Source organism: Lytechinus variegatus, chromosome 13 (assembly GCF_018143015.1).
Source record: "Lytechinus variegatus isolate NC3 chromosome 13, Lvar_3.0, whole genome shotgun sequence".
Taxonomy (NCBI): domain Eukaryota; kingdom Metazoa; phylum Echinodermata; class Echinoidea; order Temnopleuroida; family Toxopneustidae; genus Lytechinus; species Lytechinus variegatus.
The window spans coordinates 27,596,271-27,612,751 of record NC_054752.1 but is presented as its reverse complement, the minus strand read 5'-3'; the positions used below and the strand labels follow the sequence as shown (position 1 = coordinate 27,612,751).

Genomic DNA, 16,481 nt, shown 5'->3' with positions numbered 1-16,481 from the left:
TTTTTATTCTACAAAATACAATATTTTGTTCATTCCCAGATTTAGAAGCAAAATGTTTATTGATGTAAGTCAATTTAATAGTCATTCAACCTTGAAAACTCATCCAATTTTCCACTAACATTTTTTATTTTAGAATTTCAAAGAATTTCAGAGCATTTGAAGAAAGAGTGCTCAACGAAAAAGTTGCTTTTGCCTGCATTATGGGGTATTAGGACTAATTGACCCTCGTTCCCATCCAACAGTGATTCAAATGTTTGTAGGGGATATAAGACGAGATCTCTGATTGTTTTCAAACGTGAAAGCAAACCCAGGATACTTTCTTGGCCAAGTATTACAGACCCTGGCAGATTGTTTTTATTTTTCAAATTTCAATATAATTTCAGATTGGGGAAAATCAAAGAATATTAATTTGTTTTTGTTTTGCCTTTCACTAGCTAGAATCAACAAACTGTGATGAAAATTGACACATTTTCAAAGCTGAAATTTTATCATACATACACAATAGCAAAAAATTCACTAAATGGCATTTGTCTGATAAAAAAAGAGACAATACAGTACGTTTGTTATTTCAAAATTGTACATTTATTTGAAGTACAATAAGGTAGACTTCTATTTATAGTCTAACTTGGATCAAAGCAAATGGATGAATTAAACTTTCACCAGAAGACACTACAAAATACAGACAAAATAAGGCAATAGAATAAAGAAGACTGCTATGCAGGAGTGTCAGACACTAGTTATTCCATCTACCATCTGCATAGTGGAGCCTCGTTGTCAACAATGTTTCAGGACTGCTTCATATATAAAGTGTTGACAAAAAGTAATATAATTAATTACACATCAGAGATTCTAAAAGCAATTTTAATAACTCCTCGAGAATTTTATATGCCCCACTGCATAGATGGATGTTCAATGACAAATAGTAGTTAATCTGCGAGGACTAGTACACTATTTAATGGTAATACTTTGTACAGGGATAATCCAAATCCAGTAGTAGAAGGTAAAAGGAAAATATTGAAAAGTTATGTATTAAATCTTATACACACATACAATGACTGCTTAGAGTTCACTTTCAGTTTGGTGTATGTGTATTTTGTTCAGATGGATAAACATTGTTAGGAATATAAAACAAATAATGCTGATATTAAGATAATAACAGAATACAAACATACTATAACCCATTGAATACAATCACGATAGTACTTGCATCAAGTCCAATGGGGAATGTTTGCTATTGCATAATGTAACAGAATGGAACTTGTTAAGAAAATGTAACATTCAAGAGGGGGGGGGTGGGGGGGCAGACCCGACTCTCATGTTGCTAACATATTTTAATTTTTGGAGTGCCTAATGTCAGGCATTAATTTTCATATCACATATGCCTACATGGACAGCAGATGTGACCATCAGCTTACACACTTACTAAATCTCTTTAAAATTGGAGAATTCATAGACTGAAAAAAAGGCTGAGTAACTAAATATACTTGATAATAATATGTCCGTTTATATAGCGCAGTTACTATGTGCATATACTCAACTGCGCTTTGATACTTGGTATCATATCATTACCCCGGCTGTAGCTGAGCCGCCATATTTATACTTCAAACTTATCTGTATCATATGATCTACAGAATAAAATACAAACAATTAATCACTAATAAATGAAATTACTAGTTAGAAGCTTTTGACACAAGAAACACATATTTTCTTGCACATTAGAAAAAAGGACAGAATCTTACACCAGTGTGACTATACTGAACATAGTACATATTTGCCAAAAATATCTCCAAAAAAAATTATAATGCATATTATGGTTATATGTCAAAATTGATCAGATTTCAACAAAAAATGTATGATTGCATCAAACACATTTTTTAACTATCATGATTTTTTTTTGTGAACATATATGATTTTTTTTTCAACATAAATGCATTTACCACAAAAGAGGTATCTTCCATGCACACACACACAAATCTTATGAAGTACAGAATAAACTTCACTATCAACTCATGATCACTTTTTAGTGAAAAGAAGGGGTTTCTAGCTTTATTTCAGAGGATTAGGATCAGAATATGGAGTTAACAGTCTCTAGAAAAGCACAGCCACCATTGTGTGATCGCTGCTTCAGCAGGCACGTCTGCTTCTCATTTTTATGAATACCACTTGTGGATGAATGAAGAGTGGGAAAATCAGCCAAAATGAGCCCTTCAAAGGGAATTTTGCAATTTCTTTACACCAAAATATTTTGTAAGGGACCATTTTCTACTTTGGTTTGAAAGAAACAAGACTCATTGTACTTTGTAAACAAAGGAATGATTTCAAATCCTAAACCTTTTTTTATACGATGACAAAAAAAAATGATACAATAACATAGGTTTTTACAAAGCATTCATAGTTGACAGAATATGAACTTTTCTTTTCTAGACTTGCGATAAATTATCCAACCATCAGAACTACTCACAAACTGTATAAAGAATATAGTTTGCATAAAGCACTTGCTGCTATATTAGGCTGGCTTCTTAGCAACCCTTAGGTTTCAATAACTTGTAATCAAAGAGCATGTATAAAATATATGTCAGTGAAACAGTATATAACAGTAATTATAAAAGTTACTGCTCCATCAGGCTGGGGCCCTGTTGCACAAAAAAATGTTTGTACACAAATAAAGCACCAGTTCTTCATACATGCATTTGAATGGATGAAAACCAAGTTGTGTGTGATTTTTAAAAGTTGCATTTGATTGAATATCTTTCTGCAACGGGCTATTAAGACTTTCAATGTTGACAATCTTGGCAAGTGAAAAGAAAGTATGCATCATATCATAAAGATATCATTTGAAAGGCAAAATTTGAAGCTGCCTAATATTTTTTGACTCACAGCCTTAATTATGAGTATTATCTAATACTTATATTTTCACGTTCTTGAGCTGATGGTGAAAAAGTTACAGGACAAACATAAATTAAAAGAAGATCACCAAGATATAAAGTGGTCCTATTCTATCTACAAGAAAGTGAATTCCATCTATTACCAATTCATAAATATTGAAAACATGATACATGAATGTGAAAACAGGGATAGTGAATTGTAAAGTATAGAAGTCAAGACCAGGGGATGTTGCAATTAATTCAATTTAAATTGACTGCAAATACCATTGCAGCTGGCAATTCACAGATCAGTCATAAGTGTAGCAAAGTTTATAAACACTTTCTATTACAGGAAGCACACCAGCAATCAACTGCAAGACTTGATGTTCCATGCAATTGATTGCAAGCTTTTTGCAATGCCATATTAGATTGCTAATCATTAACTTGACTTGTTTGGAGCATCTGCAGCGCCCTCTTCAGGTTGACCATCAACAGGTTTGCCATCTTCTGGCTTCATTGCAGGGAAGAACAGAATCTCCTGAAATCAAAATATACAAATGTACATTCCTTTAGTATATAAATATATATCAATATATTGTCCACATAATTACTTCCAGCTTTTCATCAATATTTGTTGCCTGACAAATTGTAAAATCCAGCAACATTCCTTGATTTTTGATCAGCTGAGCACACGGGACTAATTGTTACTATGTTGTTACTAAAATGTGTTTCTGCCCTATTAGCCAGAAAAATTGAGATGCAAGAGAGGTGTTGATTTACGTACCTTTATATTGTTGGAATCTGTAAGGAACATGGCGAGACGATCAACGCCTAAACCAAATCCACCGGTTGGAGGAAGGCCGTATTCCAGAGATGTACAGAAATTTTCATCAATCAGCTGAGCCTCATCGTCTCCAGCTGCATGGTCCTAAAGGTCATCAAAACAATACATAATCATATTTTAAATTTAATTCAATAATTGCATTTTCATCAATCAGGTGGGCCTCATGACCTTCATCATCATGATCACACAGGGAAAGAAACAATAATGAATTCAATGTAATATGATCCGATTCAATCTGCTTTAATTACATCAAATCCAAATTCTTTACTTTTATCTCAGTATTATGCTAAAAAACATTATTCGCGTCGTTATTTGCGAACATTTAACAATATGAACTGCTGCCTGAATCATATGATGAATAAAACTGTAACAGCATATGCATCTTATTGTATGTTGATATGAATAACGTTTTGATACGCCTTCGTTTGGATCCTGCAAACTTTCCCTCTTGCTAAAGGCCTGGTCACACCACCATAATGTTGTTGGAGCGATCATGGAGTGGAGAGAAAAAATCATCACTCGCTACTGTTCACCATTTTCGATTAGATTTTTTTTTATTTTTTTAATTGTTTTAGATTTTTTCCCCAATTTTGTGAGCGAAATTCGACCCTCTCTCCCTACCGCTCCAACAACGCTCATGTGGTGTGACCAGGCCTTTACTCTGCCCCTTATTTTTTCATTAAATATGTCTAATTTAAATGAGGAATGAATATAACATACCTTGGCTTGGCTTGCAAAGCGTTCTCTCTGTATAATGGGATCATTCAACTCTGTATAGGCATTGACAATCTCTTTACGAGCAACAAACAATTCAAAGCGTTCTGTGAGTCCTGGAATTGATCGATGCCTGGTGAAACAAGAAAGTGAAGTTAATGTTTTAGCCAAATTCATAAAGTCAAAGTGAGAAATACTCTTCAGGCAAAGTACTTAAAACAAAAGTAAATCATGGTAATTTTTTATCATAATGAGTGATCAGACAAAATAACTGGGGTGACTATGCACTAATTACTAGGTTTATTAAAGCCTGTGTATAGCTTTGGTAAAGGGTCAATAATGTGATTGGTAATCGAATATCATCTAATATGACAGTCTTACTGAAGCGTAGAGACCGTTAGATATTTTTCCAACTGCACTTCTCTGAGAAAATTTCAAATATTCAAATCTTGGATATATAGCGCCCTCTCTCGGCGATGCTTGTTTTAAATTTAAAAAATGGGCATTCAAGCACTTATCTTATAAATTTAGTGATTAGATATCCAAAAGTTACAGACAAAGAACATATCTTGAAAGTTTCAGCCCATTCCATGATTTGGAATAGGATTTAATTGAAAGACAAAAACACACAGATATTTTAATTTGATCGGGTGACCCGATCAAGTTAAATTTCCATGTAAAATCGCAAAATTTATCCTGTAAAACACATTTTCATTTCATATCCTCCACATAACTGTTATAGGGCATATCCATTCATATTAGCTAGCAAAATGAATTGGAATAGTGATAGGTGCATTTTGGTGGATTTACCAAAACTATACACAAGCTTTAACCATGTCTAGCCATATGATATTCTTACGCTGATTTCTTACTTTCATTTAAATGATTGTGGGAACTAAATCAATGAAATTCAAATTCATACAATAATATCTTATATGTGTGGTCTGAATAACTCAGTAATTTTCTTTCCTGATAATTTTTTTTTCATTTTTCTGAAAAACAAAGCTGCTCTGTTTATTTATTCACTTCCCTTTCGGGGGGAGGGGAGACAGCAGCGGGATGTAATGATAAATAACAATACATGAGACTTATAAAGCGTCAAATCCACTCTATAGAGTGCTCAATGTGCATAAAGAAATTGTGTAAAAAAAAGGTTTTAAGAACATTTTTGAAAGACTCAACAGAGATGCAATTTTTTATCTCTGTTGAATCTTCAGGAAGTCTGTTCCATAGTATGGGGCACACATGGGCAAAGGATCTTCTCACCAAAGTTTTTGAAACTTTTAGACCTCAAGCGAAAGGGATGTTGAAGGGCACAGAGACCTGGTGGTTATGTAATAGTTGATAAAAGGAAGACTGTATTGGGGAGCTGATCCATGAATGCAATGAAAGGCGAGCAACGAAATCTTAAAAGTTATCCAATTTTTCATAGGGAGCCAGTGCAGCGAAAATCTTTTTTTTTTACTAACCTTAAAAGATATACATAGTTTGATTTCATTAAACTTTCGCACATCTTAAGTATTGGCTGTGGAATGCAAAGATTATTGTTAATTTTTTATTTCTCTGTGGGGTGGAGTAGGTTAGCGATGTTCATCTCACAGCTGATAGTGCTTATAGTCTTGATTCATTATCATAATACAAACTTAAAAATCAAAGCAAATCACAAAACAATCACAAGAAATCAAAACATTTACAAAATATTGTATCGTTAAAGAAGCAGCGAATATCTTTATGGAATCGTACTTACCATTTGGAAAGAGGGCTCATGATTTCAGGATGGTTCATGATGAATGTTGGACTGACACACTGGGTTTCTATATACTCTCCAACAAGCTGAAAATAAATAAGAGACACTTAATCAGAGAAGTTTCATGAAAGTCGACACAGACTAGAGTGTCAGACTGGTTGAGGATCTATCAGGGCTCCATCTTACAATGTGCTGTGATTGATCTGATCAATCTCAACTATGGAAAGCCAGCAACGGCAACATGGAAAATGTTTTCTAGATATGATATACATTACATAAATTCATTATTTTCTTGACAATTTGGTGTGTTTGCCTTTGTTTACAAAGGACATTTTGCAAATTTCATGTAGAAAAAATATGACACTGATGGATTTCCATAGAGCAACGATTGATTGGATCATCGTAACTCTATGGAAATCCATCAGTGACATAATTTATTTCTACGAAAAATTTGCATTTGAAAAGAGAAGCGCAGTGAATATTCAAGAAAACAATGAATGCATGAATAGACATCACAGCTAGGAAATATTTTGAACAAACATCGCAACTCTTTGTGAGACAGGGTCCTGGTCTCAGACTGTTCTCTGCTGCATGTCCAATAAAGACAAGTTGCCATTGCCATTAATCATATCATTTATCATAAAATCTTCAAGATTTGAATGATATGCACCAAAGCTCATTAAAGACATAAGGAATGGCCATAATTATATATTAAATTCAAGCCAAAGAGCAGTATGTGTACAGTAAATGCACAAGAAAAATAAATGTAAATTGTCTTTATAACAGTGTAACAAGGACTTGAAAATATTCTGGTACATATGTTTTAGGACTTTGAATCATCAATAATTGAAACTAGAACTGGGCACCCATAACACAAAGGTTAGCAAATAATCGCTATGCGGCCTATCATTATCATCTTTGCATGCGCATTTTGATCTGTAGACTGACTAGGAACCAAACAGAATTGTTATTTCAAATTAGCGATTAATCACTGGTGGATCCAGGGGGTGGGGGGCACAGCTGTCCCATGCCCCCCCCTCCTTTTTTGATAGGCACAATAAAAATTTATGTTAAAATGCTTTTAAAGCACAAGTGTGCCCCCCCCCCCCCTCTTGAAAGTGAAGACCTTTTTGGGGGGTTGTCAAATTTTTTCTCTAGAAAATGTCCCCCCCCCTCCCTTGGAAAATCCTAGATACACCCCTGCGATTAATCATTTTCTTTGTGTTACGGGGCCCATATCAATGCATGTGATAATAACCTACCTTGTCCAATAACCTTGCTGTAGTCCTGGGTGGTGTGCATTCAACCTCATTCTTCCGACATAGATCATCTAGGAACTTGTTTGTCTCTACAGTACAATTAGTAAAAAAATATATATATATCAGTGATGCAGTATTCAATGTTTGTAAAATAAAACATAAAGCAATGGAACTGGTGTAGTACTTGTTAACTCCAAGGGGCATTTATAATTAACTATCAAATTTGGAAGAATGAAGGTTGACCAAATCTATGTGCGAGGGTTTTCTTTTCAGACTATGTGATTATCTTTTTCTCAAACCCATAAAGGCAATTAGCAGTTACGCATCATACAACCCAATTATCATTATTTGCTATCATTATTATACAGGATGAAACATATGTTTAAGAATAACAAATGATCATCAAAAATTCAGGAGCTATTTCATACAACTATGGTTGCCAGAATGTTAACTAATATGGTAACCTTACTTGTGATATGCTACTATGCCCTTTTACCATGGTTATCATCATAACAACAAAGTAACTCTTAATGAAATGGGCCCCAAGAAAGTCTACATACCATCACTGCCAAAGTTTTCCAGAGGGGGGAACTTCACTTTCAGTACTTTCTCCAGCTCATCTATCATTGATATTCTCCTGAAGGGAGGGGTGAAGTCAATCTCTAGGGCCTCTCCCTCTGGGCCATCTGGATGGAAAGTTACCTTTGTAGACCCAGTCACAAACTTGACCATACCTAGAAATGAGCAGTAAACAAAATATAGAGACATTAGTATACGGCCATAAAGGCTTCATTTCAAGAGTTACGACGTAAGTAACAGCCTTCTTTTGCCTATAAAGAGTTCTCTGCAGGAATAAGGAGATTCTTTTCAGACAATATGGCCAGAATTCACAAAGGTCGTTTTGAAAACCCATGATTGAGTCCATGGTTTATGCAGATTTCCTGTATAAATCACGCTTAATTTAGCGTGTATCGGGAGCATGTACAAAAAATGTCCAATGCAGATGCGCGCTTTTGTCACAATGCGCCTAATTGACGCCTGTTCATATTTTATTCATGAGTCCACTGTTTGGACTCAACCGTGGGTTTTCAAAACCAACTTTGTGAATTCTGGCCTATGGGGTCAGCTGGCTGCCCTCTGAGTTTAACATGTTGATATACAAGGTTTACTCATGACAGCCCTGCGATGATATACTATATCCCAGTAAGAAAATATACATGTATGTGCCCTGGTGAATGGCAATTAATGTGTACAAAGACAACCTGGAAAAAATGCATCTGACAACCACCTATAGAGGGTAAGGTAAGTGAATGTAAAATCAGCTTCTTGGATCTCCTTTTGATTTCATTACTTTGATATCTCTTTGATTATTTTCTCAAGTTGCAAGTACTCCTTTACTCACTCTGATCCATAAGGACTTTTTATCTAACAAACCAAATCGATATGAAGTGAACTGAACTAACCAAAACTGAACTCTTCTTCATACCTGAGAGAAGTTTTTCTGCTATATCCATGAGATCATTGTAGTCTGCGTAAGCCATGTAGAATTCCAGCGTTGTGAATTCCGGATTATGAGTGAGGTCGATCCCTTCATTGCGGAACTGCCTGCCGATTTCATACACCCTTTGTAGACCACCAACAACAAGCATCTACATAAATTGAGTTAAAGATTATTCAGATTGGTTATCGTCTCACTTACTGCAAGCCCTGCTTTGTCTGCCTCTTCAAATTCCTAAATAGCCCAAGCGTTTGTTAAGTAAATCTAATAACACATATTATCACTGCCTAATCCAGCTTCAATAAATCATTCTTGCATGATTCAATATGCCACTGCCTCTTAACCCCATCATAGCCAACAGGAAATGATGTTTCAGGGTTTTTTTATCAGATATTCCCCCCCCCAAAAAAAAGGGGGGTGGAGGAAAACTGATGACAATCATTCTAAATGATTTTAAATCAAGTCCAGATGCAATAATGAAGTTGATCTGCTGAATTCCTTAGTTATAATGAAACTAGAAGCAGCTTAGTCATACATAGAATTGGATCAACTCGATAACAAGTTAAAAAAAATCCTAAAATCCATATTTTATTGTTCAAAATAGACAACAAAAATGAAATACTCTGAAAATTTGTTTTGCCCAATTGATCGTGGGCCCGGCAGCTGTTGTGCAGCGCCAGATCGACAAGGCTCTATCCCTTTAACTGTTGAACGCCAAACAGGGTAGCAGCAACTCCCATCTTTTAAAGTATTTTGGTCTGAGGCAGCCGGGGTTTGAACCCCCGACCTCCAGGTTGTGAGACGGACGCTCTACCAACTGAGCCAACACACCGGTTTCCACACCTCCACCATCCAATGTAGGTAGTGTAGGCTTTTTCACAAATGCTGGTTTCTCAATCTCTCTGTGTAGACTACTAATCTAACTGTAGAATGGGAAAACAAGTAACAATCTAGAATTTTACCTTCAGGTACAGTTCAGGCGCAACCCTCATAAAGAGGTCCATGTTGAGGTCATTATGATGGGTGATAAATGGCTTAGCTGTGGCTCCTCCAGCTATCATGTTCATCATTGGTGTTTCCACCTGTCAGAAAAAGGACATGCAAACAATGTATTTTACAACTGACTTCAAACATCTTAAATATTTGTACAAACACTGCCAGCACCAGTTTTCATGTTCATCATTGGTATTTCACCTGTCAAAAATAAAAACAGTATGTTCAACAACTCAGGAAGAATACAGACTGGTGCAAAAACAGAATTATACCCAGGATGAAATATGATCACTGGCATACAGGTTGGGGGCATGCACCACTCTCCTCCCCCCCCCCATACTAAAAGAAGAAAAAAAAGGACTGGAAAAAATAAGATTTTGTTATGAAAAAAGTATATATTTTTGCTTGTTTGCTTGCAGCTTTTTCATGCCACTGAACATGACTTTCACCTTTATACCCCAGAACTTATCAGATTATCACTTCTTTATTCATGCTTGATATCCTGCAAATCTGATCCGTCAAACGGTTCTTTCATTCACGCTTGATATTTCTTCAAGTCACATGCACTATAATGAATAACAATGTTTGGCCTTAACCTTTCAACTGTATTTCATCGTATCTAAACTTTGAGGGCATCGAAAGGAGCTACTTTTGCAGTGACTTATATTATTAGAATATTCTTCCTAAATAACTTGTCAACTCGCAATGGTCGTTTGCAGCTTTTCCACAATACCATAACGTGCCGAGTACTAACCTCAAGGAATCCAAGCTGATCAAAGAATCGTCGTATGTAGGAAACAATCTTTGAACGGGTTATAAATTTATCCCTGACATAGTCGTTCATGATCAGGTCCAGATACCTCTGCCTGAAGCGGGTCTCCTATATCATACAAAGAGAGCATGGACAAAATAAAAACAACAAATAACAAAAAACTGGTACTTCCACCCTTTACCTCTACAAATGCTGATGTTTACAAACTTCAAAGCAAATTTGACTATATGAATCATGATAGCAAAATATTTCCTTAAAAAAACGAAAAGAGTGAAAAAACAACAACAGAAAAACAGAGGGAGGTGGACTGAAAATACTTCAAGAGGAACACTAGGGAGCCGAGGAATTGTCATTTAGATATTTGTTTAACATACAACTTTTCAATTTAAGTTTAAAAGTATAAATAGAATTGCAATCTTTAAAGTCGGTTAGTAGATCATTCCAAAATAATGGACCTGTGACAATAATTGTTTTATGTAAAAAAGCTGTTTTATTTTTTGTAAGTTATTTCAACATATTTGAACATGAAATCCCATCTGAGAGATTTTTTTCCCTACAAGGAACACAAAGTTTACCACTGTAGAAGTCCACTCACCTTATTCGTGAGGCCATAATGTAAATGTGGAAGCATGTGTAGGCATGGTGAGAGTAGAGAGATCTCAGATGGCAGTATACTCAATTCTCCTTTCTTTGTCCTCCCTGATTAAATAAAACGAAACAAACATTTCCATCATCCATTAGCACAAACCCTCCTTCTCTCTTCCTCCGTTTACTTCTTCCAAGTGTTCTTTGGTCACCGCCTTCTAGAACTGTCTACCTCCATGGTGAGACACAACATTTGCTCCGGGGTACTATTGCTCCAGTTTTATTTCGTAGAAGACATAGGTTTAGGATTGCGATAGGGTTTTATGTTAGAGTATAGAGTTAAACCCAGGGTTGAAATTGGTCATTTCATTAGTGTGTGGCATTTACAGTGGAGCAATTGTCAGGGCCCTCTTACAAAGACTTTCGATTGATCCAATCAGTCGTAACTCGAAGGAAATCCATCAGTGTCATAATTTTTTTCTACAGTAGAGTTGAACAATGTCCTTTGTAAACAAAGAGAAGCACAGTGAAATTTCAAGAAAACAATGAATGCATGAAAATACACCATAGTTAGAAAATATTTTGAACAAACATGCATAATTGATGTTGACGTAGCTGGCCATCCATAGTTGTGATTGATCGGATCAATCGCAACTCTTTGTAAGACGGGGCCCAGATCGAATTTCATCAAACCATCCCCATCTCAAAGCTCTCTTCATCTCTCCTCCCCACACGTCAACACAATACCAATACTACATTTGCAATAAATCCCACAATATTTAGAAACACTAAGTAAAGAAGAAATATATGTGATATATGGCCGCAAGACATGAACACGAAAAAAAGATAACTGGCTCCTGTAACACAAAATTCAGCGACTAATAATATGACTGATTTTACATTGTGGTCAATGTAATCAATCATAAAAATTTGTTCTACAATCAACTGCTAAGCCTCGTGGTAGAGAGCTCTGAAGGATATTTACCTGGTCTTCCTTTGACACCGATGATGTCACCTCTCCTGATCTTTTCATTTAATCTGAAAAATTCATCCTCCGAAGCAAAATACCTGCGGGTCAAATAGAATGTTAATACAATAACAAGAAGTGAATTTGCGTCTCCGGCATGAGCTACACCATCATAGTACCTTTAACTGAGTGGGTTGAGTTGATCTGGCTGCAGTGTTGTTTCTCACTATCCCCCCCCCCAAGACAAAATGGGATTAATATGCCTGGTGCTGTTCTTGTTCCAACGGGAAAGATAATCAGCAAATTTTAACCATTCATGAAGGATAGCTCTTAGACAAAATGTAATGTAATTTAACCCCTAAAAGACTTAGTGACCAGGATGTTCTTGGGACGTGGGAAAATTGTTAACGAAAACAAGCAAATCTTTGAAATCATAACTTTCATAACTTTCTTGTTTTCATCTAACTTTGGTGGCATTTTTAGCATTACGCTTGTTTTGACTTTTCCCTTTATTTCAAGTCAACTTGACCTTTGAATGGTTTTGGTACAAACCTTGCGTTTGACATGACCTGGAGTTTGACCCCTTCCCCTCTGAGATCATAAAAGATGAGTTTGGCTCCAGATGCTCTCTTGGCATGGACACGTCCTGTAAACAAATAAAGCCACCAATCAGAAACATACTATTAAGATGGGATTTTAAAAAAATGTCAAATCAGGAACATGTGACAATAAAATAAATTCAACAATCATAAACATACTATTAACATGGGACAAAAATACAGTCACCAATCATATACACAACGATTCTTAAATATTATTCATAATAACAAAATGGATACATGTGATGCGCCGGTATCTATTCTCACAAAATGCTCATGGCGCAGTATAGAAAAGAAAGGAAATGGAGACATATTAAAGAGGTGGAAAATAGTTACATTTACTTGAAAGCTTGTGTGAATAACCAGGGGCCTGTTTAGTGGATTTTTGAAGGTGCTAAAGTAAGAAATATCATTGATGTCTTGTGGAATAGATATGTGTACAGAAGTTAAGTGTTTCCTCTTAAGGAACATAGAGACTACACGGTAGCACTGTGTTGCAGTTTATGGAGACCATCCAACTGTCATTGTGTGATTCATGTATTTATTACATGTCATAAAAAGCAGTATTCTCAGACAATCTGAAATGTTCAGAAGAAAATAATGATATCATTTGATTCAATTCAAGTTCGATTTTGTGATCATTACCACACAAAAAAAATCTCACTAAAATTTGTGATACAAGTTGTTCATTTATAGGTTAACGGCAAGAACTGACCTGATAGAGTGAAAACTTCCTCTGCAATCTCCTCCGACTTGAGGTAGTCAAACCTCTCGATGAACTCGGTGAGCGAGATAGAGACATGGTACTTGTGAGGGTACGGGTGATCTCCTGCAGCCTTCAGCGCTTCCACTGCCTGGGAACGGATCTTGAAGTATTCCTGAGAATTGAGAAATGGAAAAACAAATGGAAAGGGGGAATGTTGGCAAAAAGTTAAGTTTTCTGGGTAGAACTTTGCACATTTGTTACTGTGCATTTGGGTTTTCAAAGTGTGAACATTAATCAGATGTGATTGTTTACGTATGGGGACGGACCTGTTCTGTCACTTTCTGAAAGATAGAGCTTCATAACGCAATTTATGCTGCTTTACAGAAATGCACCCTATGGAAAATGGACTTGCCCTTGGCAAGACCTGGTGGGTGTTTCATAAAGCTGTTTGTAAGTTAAGAGCCACTTTAAGAATGACTGGTGATCGCTTCTTTTGGTAAATGGGACATTCATTGGCAATGGTTTCACGAGTAAGAAAGGTTATCCAGTCATTCTTAAAGTTGCGAACAGCTTTTTGAAACGGCCCCCTGGATGATAAAGTAGTCCATTCAGCAAGTTAAACAGGACTTACTCGAGGATCAAGCGTTTCTTCATCTTCAGCCTTCTTCTTAGATGTTTGCCCTGCTGAGGCTTGTTTCTCAGCTAGAGCCTGTGCCTTCTCCTCCTTCTCCTTGGCCTTCTTGGCAGCTTTCTCCCTCCTCTTCAGCTCACTGTAGAAAGAAAGAACAGATCAACAAATATAGCAGACTACATTTATTTAGTTTTTAGATACAAACAATGAATGGAAAAAGAATGAGAAAAAATCTGGTACAGAGTACAGACACTCATACATTTATGTAAAGGAACCAAACTGCGCAGCTAGCATGCAGAGTTGCATTGTGCTTGTGGCCATGTTAACAGCATTAAATAAACAAGACTAGGGTTGATTTCTATAGCATATTTTTTTCCCTACTGCAGTGAATTGGATAGGATACAGTACACATTTACACAACAAATTGGTAATATAGATGCGCACTTGAATAATCACATAGACATCACATACCCACATGAGGCAACCATCTTGCATTTTCTCTTCAATGAACAACTACTACTATTGAATAGAAATAACGAAAACAGATAAGATTTAGATGTCCGCCCCATTTTTTTTTTTTTGGATAATTCACCGATGGCCTACATGCAGACACCCACCTCGGATTATCAGTTTGAGATGACACAGTCCTGGTGAGGGTTGCATTCATAGATTTAGGAAAGAGTTGCGCTGTGTGGGATCCCCCCAAGAGCCTACACCCAACCCTTCCGATCTGAACGGCCCTTGGAAACATTGGGAATGACTGGTGGACTGCCGCGATAGAGAAGGCAGGCAAAATCAGCTGGCTGTGTGCGTTATTATGATCTGAGTGATTTAGCAAAGATAGGAGAGTCAAAAAAAGAAATCTAGGAATGAATATATGAACATATATATTTGGGGGGTGTTCGGGTGTTGGTAAATCTAATCTTGGCTATGAATGTGAAATATATATCTCACCTTCAATGAAATATGTATAAGGATTTGAAAATTACTATTTCAGACTGTGAAGAAGTTCTTATCAATTTCAACTTCAAATATAAATTTTACATTCTAAGTAATAAAATGTAGTGCCATTATTGTCTCACTCCAAAATATGGCTACAGAACTTGGGCGTTACACTGTTACACATGGTACAATTGTACTTGAAGTTGAACCTGCTTAACTCATGGACCCAGTGAACATGGTGAAGGCTCTCAGGGGTAACCTTACGTTCATTTCATTAAATAATCAGCAGGGGGAACCCTGATTTTTCAGTTTAAAGGAGAATGAAACCTTTGGAACAAGATAGCTTGTAATTGTATGAAAAATCATAGAAACAGGCCAACGAAAGTTTGAGAAAAATCGGATAATTAAAAAGTTATGATGAGCATTTGAACATTGTGATAACTAATGCTATGGAGATCCTCATATTGCCAATGCGACAAATGCAAAGATGTGTGATGTCACTTGTGCACAACTCTCCCCATTACTTTATATATATTTAACTTAACTGCCTCTCTTTTAATCACATTTAATCTATCATAGATCATGTTCTTTCTAGTATTATGGAGGGCATACCGCCTTTACAGGTACAGATTTTTAAATAATACGACATGGATAAAGAGTTTGTATCACCATAAGAAAACGTAAAAAGAAACATTTTGGGGGTATTTTATAGTCCATCAAAGGGAAAGTTGTTCACATGTGATATCAAACATCAAACGCGCCGCGCTCACCCGTCAGACAGGGCAAACTGGAGCCGCTAACCGACGAGCGCGAGCGCCTTGCCCACGTGTCCCCCATGGAATATCACAACAATTAGGGTCTCGAGAATCACACACAACAACATTGGGGGACAGACGGCGATTGCAGACGGCCCAGCCCAGCAGTTCCGTGTCGGCAAACTGCAATAATCATTTCAGTGTCATTCAAAACAAACACACAAATCACTCATTCTCATTATCCTAAAAAGTCTACAGATATTAATGTAATAGTTGAAAGAGCTTATGTGGCAAAAATGTTAGAAACGAAATACTCACTTCTTGCTCAATTTTTCTCCCGAGTCCGCCATGCTTAAAACGATACGCCCTCTCTTGATCTTGGTCAAAGGTAAATTAACGTTATTCGACAGAACCAACCCCGGCTAGCTTTAATTGGGGGTACTTTTATTCAAAAAATATCCGATGATGCAATTATCTTGAAATTAAGTTGATGATGCAACGTACTTGAAAGTTAAAATGAAAATAAGAAACTAAAATATTTAAAACCATCCTGTTTGTGGAAGGATATCCGATCCCAGACAGTCGATCAGACAGGCCTGCGTAGG

General features: G+C 36.3%; 1 protein-coding gene across 2 annotated transcripts; it reads right to left on the bottom strand.

Annotated features, from left to right (window-relative positions):
• Positions 1-2,360: 2,360 nt before the first annotated feature.
• LOC121426074 (lysine--tRNA ligase-like) lies at positions 2,361-16,271 on the bottom strand. Of its 2 annotated transcripts, XM_041622221.1 has the most exons (16): positions 16,195-16,271; positions 14,797-15,001; positions 14,180-14,318; positions 13,558-13,720; positions 12,796-12,889; positions 12,262-12,344; positions 11,287-11,390; positions 10,674-10,799; positions 9,889-10,008; positions 8,915-9,077; positions 7,989-8,162; positions 7,432-7,517; positions 6,170-6,255; positions 4,429-4,555; positions 3,649-3,792; positions 2,361-3,402 (listed from the first exon to the last, which is right to left on the bottom strand). In XM_041622221.1, the coding sequence occupies exons 2-16, from the start codon at positions 14,928-14,930 to the stop codon at positions 3,304-3,306; spliced, it is 1,842 nt and encodes a 613-aa protein (XP_041478155.1). In that variant the 5' UTR covers positions 14,931-15,001; positions 16,195-16,271; the 3' UTR covers positions 2,361-3,303. The 2 variants fall into 2 exon arrangements, with proteins under 2 accessions (XP_041478155.1, XP_041478156.1); XM_041622222.1 differs by lacking the exon at positions 14,797-15,001 and having other exon boundaries at positions 16,195-16,270.
• Between the last annotated feature and the right edge of the window lie 210 nt (positions 16,272-16,481).

Coding starts and splice junctions, on each gene's coding strand:
- LOC121426074 (XM_041622221.1), bottom strand. CDS start 14,930: ATGTTTCCAAGGGCCGTTCAGATCGGAAGGGTTGGGTGTAGGCTCTTG. Junction 10,009..10,673: donor ATCAGCTTGGATTCCTTGAG/GTTAGTACTCGG, acceptor TTTTTCTGACAG/GTGGAAACACCAATGATGAA. Junction 6,256..7,431: donor CAGCAAGGTTATTGGACAAG/GTAGGTTATTAT, acceptor ATTTATTTTCAG/CTTGTTGGAGAGTATATAGA.